Raw genomic sequence first — 9,456 nt, forward strand, 5'->3', positions numbered from 1 at the left:
GATAACTCATTGTTCGGGCACAAAGTCCAAAATGAAATTTCTCGAATGTTGTGGCATACTTTCATCTATTGGATTTCACATTAAGTAGCTTAAAGTAATTGTGACCTTACAAAAAAATAAGGTCTTATAATATACAGGGTCTAGTTTGTATAGGACAAAGGCTCCAAACAATCAAAGTATGGGGTACCTCTAAATAGTGTCGGGATATGTTTTTCCGGTACTGGAAATCTTTGTGATGGCTTGAAACTTTATTTTTATACCTAATTGTAAAGTTTAAAGCTTCATAAAAAGTGTACATCGAGCATATCTATGAAAGCTTAAATTTTTTTGAAAATTGATGATCCAAAAATACATTATAAGATGGACTATTTTCAAAACTTGGAATCTATTTTTTCTCATGCCCATACATCTTGATGTCGAGATGATGGATTTGAGGATTTTTGGGCATGAAATAACCTTCTTTATTGGATTTTTGAGGTGTGTCTTAGTTTATATGTTTAGGGCCTTACCCTTAAGAATGAAGTTTCTATAAGGCCTATGTTTTATAAAAACAAAGTAAAGCCTCAGCTCAAATCTTCATTCGGAAAGCACTTTGGCAACAAAAATCTCCTCGATGACTTTAAAATCAATTTTCAACACCGACAATAAAATTTGAAGCTAAAAATAGTACAAATCTTACGTATATGTGAAGACTTATTTTTAAGGTAAAATGAACAGTCTAGATAATTTGTTACAGTATATACTATTTTAGGACTTGAAATCCAAGTTTTCTTCTAAAACCACAATGTTCAAACCGAGATGGTCAATGCAAAAGCCTTCCAATACTTTTATTACAATTTTTGATGAGTTATAAGATGAGGCTTTTATTTATTTTCATAGGCTTGCAGCCATATCAAACCATTTTCCATAAATAAATATGGAGAGTGCATGCAGAATATATACACAACAAACCTTATCATGTTGCGAACAAATAAGGGATACAACTTTTCAGTTCCAACAAATGAAAATAAAGGCAAGGGTGTGGTCTCTGTAACGTGGCAATCATAAACAATCCAATTAAGGTGTACTTCCAAAGTTTGTTACCTTGTGTAATTTTAGTTTAAAATATTTTTAAGATTATTCGAAAATTTATTTTTATATCAAAATTTAAAAAATGGACAGTCTATATAATATTTTACAAGATGCACTATTTTTTAATAAATTTTTTTTTTTTTTTATATTCATACATCTCAATACGAGATGATCAATTAAATGATTTTTTAATATTAAAATAAACATTTTATGATAGATTTTTAAGTTGTATTTTTTATTTTACATTTTAAAGTTGCAACTTTAAATAAACTTTTTCCTAAAGAAAAAGTGGCACAAAAAAGGCGTGTACCGCTGTAAATGTGGGGTTAAAAGCGAAAGACTCAAATAATAAGAAAAGTAGAATGCAAAAGCAAACAAAAGAAAAGACGTGCTTAGGAGGATTGCACATATGATACGACTGATGGCAACGCCCACCGCTGCTGCAAACCCTAACCCTAACCCTAACCCTGGCCCAGAAAAGGATAGGTGCACCTCACGTTTCGATACTTGCTGACGTGGAGGGACCCACGCCTCGTCAGCATTCCTATCCACTTGGGATTCGACAACTTATAATAACTCCCATCGCCCAACAACGTCACCTTCCTGTCTCCAACCCGAAATCCACCGAAATTTCGGCTGTCTCCAACGTTCTCCTTCGGCTCCTCACCTATTTTTGCCCCCAAATGTATAACCAACTTTAGCTGCCGCAAATAATGATGGATGGGGTTTCTATGAGTCGGCCGACTCATATGTATATATGCGGCCCCCAATTAAAATTCATTTTAGATGAATGTTTTTTCTAATTTTCTTTTGTAGATTCATCATCTAGGCCAAGATGATCATAAGTATGAAAACAAAAATAATGTTTTAAAATTTAAAATATAATTTTGTAGTATTTTTTATGGACCATCCATATCTTGTTCATAGACAATATTCTTAGATAACATACATCTTTAGGATGGATTTTTGTAAATCAACAGGCTCTTATGCCGGCTGACTCGTAAAACAATTTTCTAATAATGAACGGCTTCTCCTCAACCAAGAGAAGCATCTAAGCCTCACAAGCTGCCCTTAAAATGGAGAAAATTTGTAGCTCTTTCAACATTGAAGTGGAAAGAGAGAAATTTATCAAAATATCTATAAAAAGATAAATGATTTAACATGCACATTGACTTAATTTCAAAGTAACATAAAAAAAATTGGTCTTGCGTTGGAATAATTGTAAATGAGTAAGATATTGAATTGTTCCTCATCATAGGATTTTGGTGAATTTATCTTTAGGAAAAGGACGATGGAATTAAAGTAAAGACAATAAATTGGTAGTAGCCAGTGAGTTAGGGTGGTTGGGTAGGCACTCGAGAAAGGAAGATACCTATCATGAAATTTCAAGACCATGGATTTCTTTTGCTTGAGAAATTTTGGGGAATATTGATATTTTTTCAAAGAGAAAATATGTTAATATTATTTGCTAGAATCCAAAGTTTAGCAATAGAAATAATAACATATAAAAGAAATTTTGATAATTAAAAATTTGTTTGGTATTTATAAATAGGAAACCATACGAGACATATGACCTTGATCGGCGGGTGTATGGGAGCATTCACCTTCTTTTCTATTTTTTTTTTTTTTGTATAGTTCAACAAGGTGGTGTGCTCTAGTTTTGATAGGAATGAACTCAAGATATCAAGTTCATGCACCCTGCTGCCCTAACCACTTAACTTTGAGCCTATTCTAGAGGACAAGCTTTCTATGCTTCTCTTACAGTATAGAAGTTCTATTTTCCCCCTTATCCAACCGTCCATTTTAAATGGAGAGTGAAGATTGCGCCAATCACAATGTCACGTCTCTACACTATTTTATTTTTAATTTTTTTCTATAAATTATTTTGACACCAAAATTTGGACGTCCATTCCTCTTTTAAACTCGCACTAACAAAAAATATAAAAAAAATATTTTCAATAAAATAAAATAACCAAAATCCCCCTGAAATTTTCAAGGGGTATTTTCATCATTATATTTTATCGAAAAATTATTTTTAATATTTTTTAGAAGTGCGCCCCAATGAGAAGATGGTACATACCATATTTCATATTCATACGATTTTTATAAAAAAAAACTAAAAATAAAATACCTTAAGACGTCGGATCTAAGATCAAACGATGAATGACTATCTTGATCAAAATTGGATGGTTGGATGGTAAGGGGATGATAGAACTTCTATGCTGTAGGAAAAGAAGTTATAACTATTTAAAATCATAAAAATAATATGAAAAATTATACAAAAAGATCATTTACTTTTAGTACAAAGAAGTCATAACTATTTTTGGCCAACAAATTTCAAATCAGATGGTTGTAAGTGTACTTGAGACTAATCTCAAAGCCCAAAACAAATTTTTTTGAACTTTATGATACACCCTAAGCCATCCAAACAGATATCTAATGGTTAGGGTTAGTTGTGACCTCCTTGTACTAAAGACAAATGATCACATAATATGTATATAATCCCAAATAGTACAGATCAAACAAGCCTATAAACACCTAAAATATTTGAAAATAGATGCTTTAGACACTTATTACAAGATACATTATTTTCAAGACTTAAATTTTTTTTTTTTTAATATCTATATATCTCGGTCGAGATAATCAATCGGAGAATTTCCTAATATCCATGAACATTACTTCCTATGGGATTGAGGCCTCATATAGACATTATCCTCTTTATGGTCCTGAATCCCACTCTAATTTGCGGCCCACTTTGGAAACTTCATGTTAGTAGTCTATCTCCACAGCAAGGATCATATGCGTCATTTAGTCCAAATCAAAGGGCTGTCCACGTCTTACCCAAAAAAAAAAGGACCTTCCACGTTGCAGTTTTCATTCAACAAAACCCGTTTTGACTCCCGTGGTTTTATCACCTCCACGCGCATCCGTCTTCTCTTCCCTCCCTTATAAAATGCCACGCGCCTCTCTCTCCTTTCACTCAACAACAATCAACCCGCACCAGTTTCATTGTATTGTATTCATAAAAGTTTCCAAAACCGTTTCGTCAAGAAGAGGAAAGCCTTTTTGCAAGCCACTCAGCTCCTCCGCTTTTCCTGGCCAACGGTAACTAAGCAACATATGATCCGGATTAGAAACACTCTATTACTTTCTCTCTCTATCTTCTACTTTCTCTCCCTACAACCACTGTTCCATTCTGTGCATCTATAATAGATCCCCATTTAATTAGGACGCCTCATTACATGTAAGAAACGGTTCATCTGACGTGATGGTTAGGTGGTTTTCCGGGATTTCCATAAATGATCACCAACTGTCCTTTTTTAATGAAGTTTTTTCAACTTTTATGGAGAGAGGGTTTTTTAGGATTTCGAAGTTTTTGTAGAGAGAGAGACGAAATGCATTAATTAAAGACCATATTTATATGTAATGCAGAGAGAGAGAGATGCATAATTGAAGAGAGAGAGAGAGAGGAGGATGGATGGAGAGGGAGAGGGAGAGGGAGAGGGAGGGAAGGAAGTGAGCAGTTGTAGAGAGAGAGAGTTTAATGGGTTTCGTAATGATGGTGTCGACCCCCTATAAATAGGTCTCCCCAGATGGCTGGCTTTAGGGAGCCCCGCTCTCCATGAGCAAGCGGTCTCGCTCTGCTGCTTTAAAGCGGTTTTGATCGATTGGGAAAACCGCTCGTGGTGACTAAAGGGAGAGATTACGTGGGAAAACCCTTCTGAAGAAACCAGAGGTTTTCTCTCATCAGCAGTAAAATTTTCAAGCTCACCCGCCAAAAAATAAGAGAAATAAGGGAAAAAGCAGAGGGAGAAAAAACAGGGGCGTTCTCATTTCTAAGTGGGTTGCTGCATTTTCAGGTCGAAGAAATGGAGATTATTTGTGAGCTCCAATCATCATCTGGTTCTGAAATGGATCATGGTTCTGGCCATTTTGGGTTAGTCGATTTTTTTTTTTCGTTATTGGGTTGTTTTAATGGGGACCATAACTCTGTTTTCTCCCCTAGATTTCAATGTTTTATTGAATTATTTGTGTTTTTGGTTTTTCTTGTGGTTCAGGTGCTCTCATTACAGGAGGCGTTGCAAAATCAGGGCACCCTGTTGCAACGAGATATTTGATTGCAGGCACTGTCACAATGAAGCAAAGGTATGGATTCCTTTTGCTTTTCTTGGGTTGCAAACTCTCTCTCTCTCTCTCTCTAAGAGATTCGTTCCTTTGGTTTCAATTTCACCCAACAAATCTTTTGAGAACATGAATTTTGAAACAGAATTCAATGGAGGTGGACCCCCTAGATAGACATGACATTCCTCGTCACGACGTAAAGACAGTAAGTTTCTATCTTATCCTCTCTCTCTCTCTCTCTCTCTCTCTCTCTCTCTCTCTCTCTCTCTCCCTTGTTGACAGTAAGTTTTCATCTGATACATTTGTGATTTTTGTGTTGTTGCCTCATTTTCGTCTGTTTCTCTCAAATTGGTGGGTCAAAATTTTTTTTGGAGTTAGGCTCTGTAAGAAAATAGGAAAAAGTGGTCCTGTTTAATTACTTTATAGTTAGAGATAAGAAGAAACCCAGTGTGGGGTTCTAAAGATAACACTGACGGAACTTTTTGCATGTCCATGCGTTTTATGGGAAATCTGTCTCCGAAAGAGACAAATATTTATCAGTAAATTCGCAAAATACATGGATTCTCGCAAATTTTAACTGTCACATATGTGACCTTATCTGGGCTCAGAAATTTTCAATAATATGTTTATTATGATCTTATTTACCGTTGGGATAAGGCTCTAATAATGATGATTTTTATTATGATTTTAATTTTATGCATTTCTTTTTTCCATTAACTGTTTGTGCATTTTCAAAATTTCAAAATGTAATTTTTAACATGCATACTCTTGTTTGTGGTTTCCAGGTAATCTGTTCATTATGTGCCACTGAGCAAGAGGTAAGATTATAAAGTCTGATTCAGTTTCAGTGAGATAAATCATACATTTGTTTTTTAGATTCATGTTTAATAATGTCCAGTGCTTGTTGTAAATTCCAGGTTCAAGAGAATTGCAAAAACTGTGGGGTTTGTATGGGAAGATATTACTGCGCAAAGTGCAAATTTTATGATGATGATGTATGTCCTCTAGTCTACTATTGTTTCTAATCTCTCTCTCTCTCTCTCTCTCTCTCACACACACACACACACACACACACGCACCACATTTTTTCCTTGATATGACTGGCAAATGCTTAAACACATGCAACTTTTGTCTGTTGCCTTGTGATGCAAGGATAGTTTTGTATGATAATGCTAAATGTTTTATCCGTTTATAAACGAGAGTTCTTAAACATATTCTGAAAATGAGATTTTTGAATGTAACAGGTGTCAAAGAAACAGTATCACTGTGATGGATGTGGAATCTGCAGGTTAGTTGATGGAAGTTTTCTCAATAGAATATCTATCGGTTATTGTTTTCTGCTCCTATTGCAATTTATCGAACTTTCTTTTGTAGCACAAATCATTAATCTCAAGGTTATTTGCTCTAATCTGTTGACCTTTGTTTATTAAATTTGATTTGGACAACATTTTCAAAAAAAAAGAGAAGATGATTTGGAGTTCCATTGGTTTTCCGAAGTTTGAGGCTGCTACCTTTCACAATATGCCATCTTGCTTAAGTTTTTGTTAATCTCTCTCTCTGTCTCTCTCTCTTGAACGTTAACTTGGTGAGAATAGAACTGTAGACATCATGTTATGACAACCCCATGCTGACCACCTTTGCCTAGAGCATGTTCTCTTTTTCTCTCTTTTTCTTTTTTATCGTTATCTGGTCCCAGTGAATGATACATGTATAATGATTTTTTTGTCTCGGGCAGTTCGGCAATAGGAACATATATCGAATTCCTTATCCTGATTGCACTATAAAAGTTTCAAATGTTTTCATTGGCCCAATTTATTCATCTGTGACAATTCTTGTTTTGCAGAATTGGAGGCCAAGAGAATTTCTTTCACTGTTACAAATGTGGTAAGATTTCTTCAGATTCCTGAACCAATTCTTCCTATTCTTGCTCTTTTTATGCATTTATATGTCTTCCAACATATCTACTATTTTTTAGAATTTTATGTGCTATCTATTCTTTCAAGTGATATGGTGCTTTGTTCAACTATGTCTTTTAGGGTGTTGCTACTCCATCGAGTTGAAAGACTCTCACCCTTGTGTGGAAAGAGCAATGCACCACAATTGCCCTGTCTGCTTTGAGGTAAGCTTTTTATTGACACCTTTTATTAACTGTGGATTGGGTTGCACAACTGGTCCATTCAATATCTTATGCTTCCTCTACCACCCTTCTTATTGTGGATTTTGTATTGCATTTTGTGGGATACAGTATTTGTTTGACTCTACAAAAGACATCAGTGTGATGCGTTGTGGGCATACCATTCATTCGGAGTGTCTAAATGAGATGAAGCACCATTTTCAGTAAGTTACTCTTTTTTTCCTTTCTTCTTTTATGTAGCTTAGAAAGAGAGCAAGAAAAAATCTAAAGAAATGGATATATTTCTTTCTTCGAAAGTTGCAATTCTGTTATGTTTTGAGAGGTTTGGCTCACTCCAAAGGTTTCTGTTATTTTGTCCTTTTCTTTTACCTTTTTTCAGTGGGTAGTATTTGGTGTTGCAGAACCCTTCTCCCACAATTACCTAGAGCAAGATAATGACATTCTTTTAAAAAAAATTTGGTGATAAAAATGATGTTATCACTAATGCAGAAAAGAGAGTACGAAACACATAGAAGAAGGCATCCTATTAGAGCACTGTCATTAAATTATAAAACTGGAAAGACGGTCACACACATTCTTATTGTTGAAGTTGTGTCCAAAACTTGCAGATTCACATGCCCAGTTTGTTCGAGGTCAATTTGTGATATGTCAAACGTGTGGCAAAAGATGGACGAGGAGGTATGCCTATGGTCCATGTAACTTTGTATCTTGAATTCTCTAAAGACCAGATTCTCATATGCTAAAGAGCTTTGCCTATGATCCATTTAACTTTGTATCTTGAATTCTCTAAAGACCAGATTCTCATATGCTAAAGACCTTCCATGGAATTGTATTTCAGGTTGCAGCCACACCCATGCCTACGATATACCAAAACAAGATGGTAAGTAAGAGTTGTGAAGGATTTCTACTCCAATGGTCCATAGTATATGATATTATTTCGGTGGCACTACACTGTTCTCTCTTACTATTGGATGATGGAAGATTGACCGTGCTGCGGCCCACAAGAACATTCACCTAGTTATGGTTAATCTCCAACCATCTATCAGTAAGATGGACAGTGGATGCAGCTTTTAGTACCATATGGATTATATAAGAGTCTAACTGAGCTATAATATACGCCCTAAGTATTTACTTCAACTAACCTTGACTGATTCGTGTATTGGAGTATGAGCTAATTGTGTTGAATTCAACCATCAGGTGTGGATCCTTTGTAATGACTGTGGAGTCACCTCGGAGGTCCACTTCCACATCGTTGCTCACAAATGCCTCAATTGCAATTCCTACAATACGCGGCAAACAAGGGGGGGACCGGCATCTTGCTCATCAAGAATTTGAAACTTCATGTATTCGAAATTTCCTTCCCATAGCCCAATTCTTATTCCATGCCAAAGAAACATAATTGAGTAAGGATTATACAAAAAATTAGATGATTGATTTCTTAATTGTGGGAGAAAGGCTGTGCATACCTTGCGCTTCATGCTTCGAAACAGGGCTTCCAAAACAGAGTAGATTGTTTTTGTCTTAGGGCTTACTCTAGCATGCCAAACTTGAAATAACTCCCAAGTATTTGCTGAAACTTGAGTGCAATATATGCACATCAATCAAATTGGAGGAATGATAATGGGTGCTTCGTGGAAGACCATGGCGACATTTCGTTGTTGTATATGAATGTTGATGGAGGCCAAACGAGAAAGACAACAGTCTTGCATGTTCTTGCCGTTGTTTGTCGGAGAGAAGGCCAGTTATCATCATGCGAAAGACATTACCCATGTGGGGCTTGATATACTTTTGTCAATAATTGATTTCACGATAAAAGTTGCGCTGTGTTTTGCTATTTGTGTGTTTTGCTATTTATGTAGGGTTTGTCTCCATGAATTGATGCAATTTTGTTTCTCGTCTATATTCCTTATCCACAGTTCCTCGCGGTTCGAGCTCGTGGTTTGCTGGTTAGTGTGTTGAGTTCCATAAGATAGCATTAAGGATCGCCGTCAGCGAAGGTGCCCGAATGAATAACTGTAGGCTGTTGTGATAGTTGAACACAGACTGAATGTCCGAATTCCAGTCGAACGGCTACTAAAGACACTATATAGAGTAGAAGCTCTAAACAATCAAATTAGAGCTCACCTCAA

At 35.7% G+C, this 9,456-nt stretch overlaps 1 protein-coding gene across 3 annotated transcripts; it reads left to right on the forward strand.

Moving 5' to 3' along the window:
• The first annotated feature begins 3,799 nt into the window (after positions 1 to 3,799).
• Positions 3,800 to 9,225, forward strand: LOC18428581 (E3 ubiquitin-protein ligase RZFP34). Of its 3 annotated transcripts, none has more exons than XM_006837871.4 (13): positions 3,800 to 4,176; positions 4,932 to 5,008; positions 5,130 to 5,217; positions 5,339 to 5,398; positions 5,979 to 6,011; positions 6,111 to 6,188; positions 6,438 to 6,481; positions 7,037 to 7,077; positions 7,230 to 7,312; positions 7,439 to 7,530; positions 7,936 to 8,005; positions 8,166 to 8,207; positions 8,525 to 9,225. In XM_006837871.4, the coding sequence occupies exons 2-13, from the start codon at positions 4,941 to 4,943 to the stop codon at positions 8,660 to 8,662; spliced, it is 837 nt and encodes a 278-aa protein (XP_006837934.2). In that variant the 5' UTR covers positions 3,800 to 4,176; positions 4,932 to 4,940; the 3' UTR covers positions 8,663 to 9,225. The 3 variants fall into 3 exon arrangements, with proteins under 3 accessions (XP_006837934.2, XP_020519493.1, XP_088728335.1); XM_020663834.2 differs by lacking the exon at positions 3,800 to 4,176 and adding an exon at positions 4,677 to 4,807; XM_088872209.1 differs by lacking the exon at positions 3,800 to 4,176 and having other exon boundaries at positions 4,677 to 5,008.
• Positions 9,226 to 9,456: the final 231 nt, after the last annotated feature.

Source organism: Amborella trichopoda, chromosome 7 (assembly GCF_054954075.1).
Source record: "Amborella trichopoda isolate Santa Cruz 75 chromosome 7, AtrichopodaSantaCruz75HAP2 v2.0, whole genome shotgun sequence".
In the NCBI taxonomy this organism is placed as follows: Eukaryota; Viridiplantae; Streptophyta; class Magnoliopsida; order Amborellales; family Amborellaceae; genus Amborella; species Amborella trichopoda.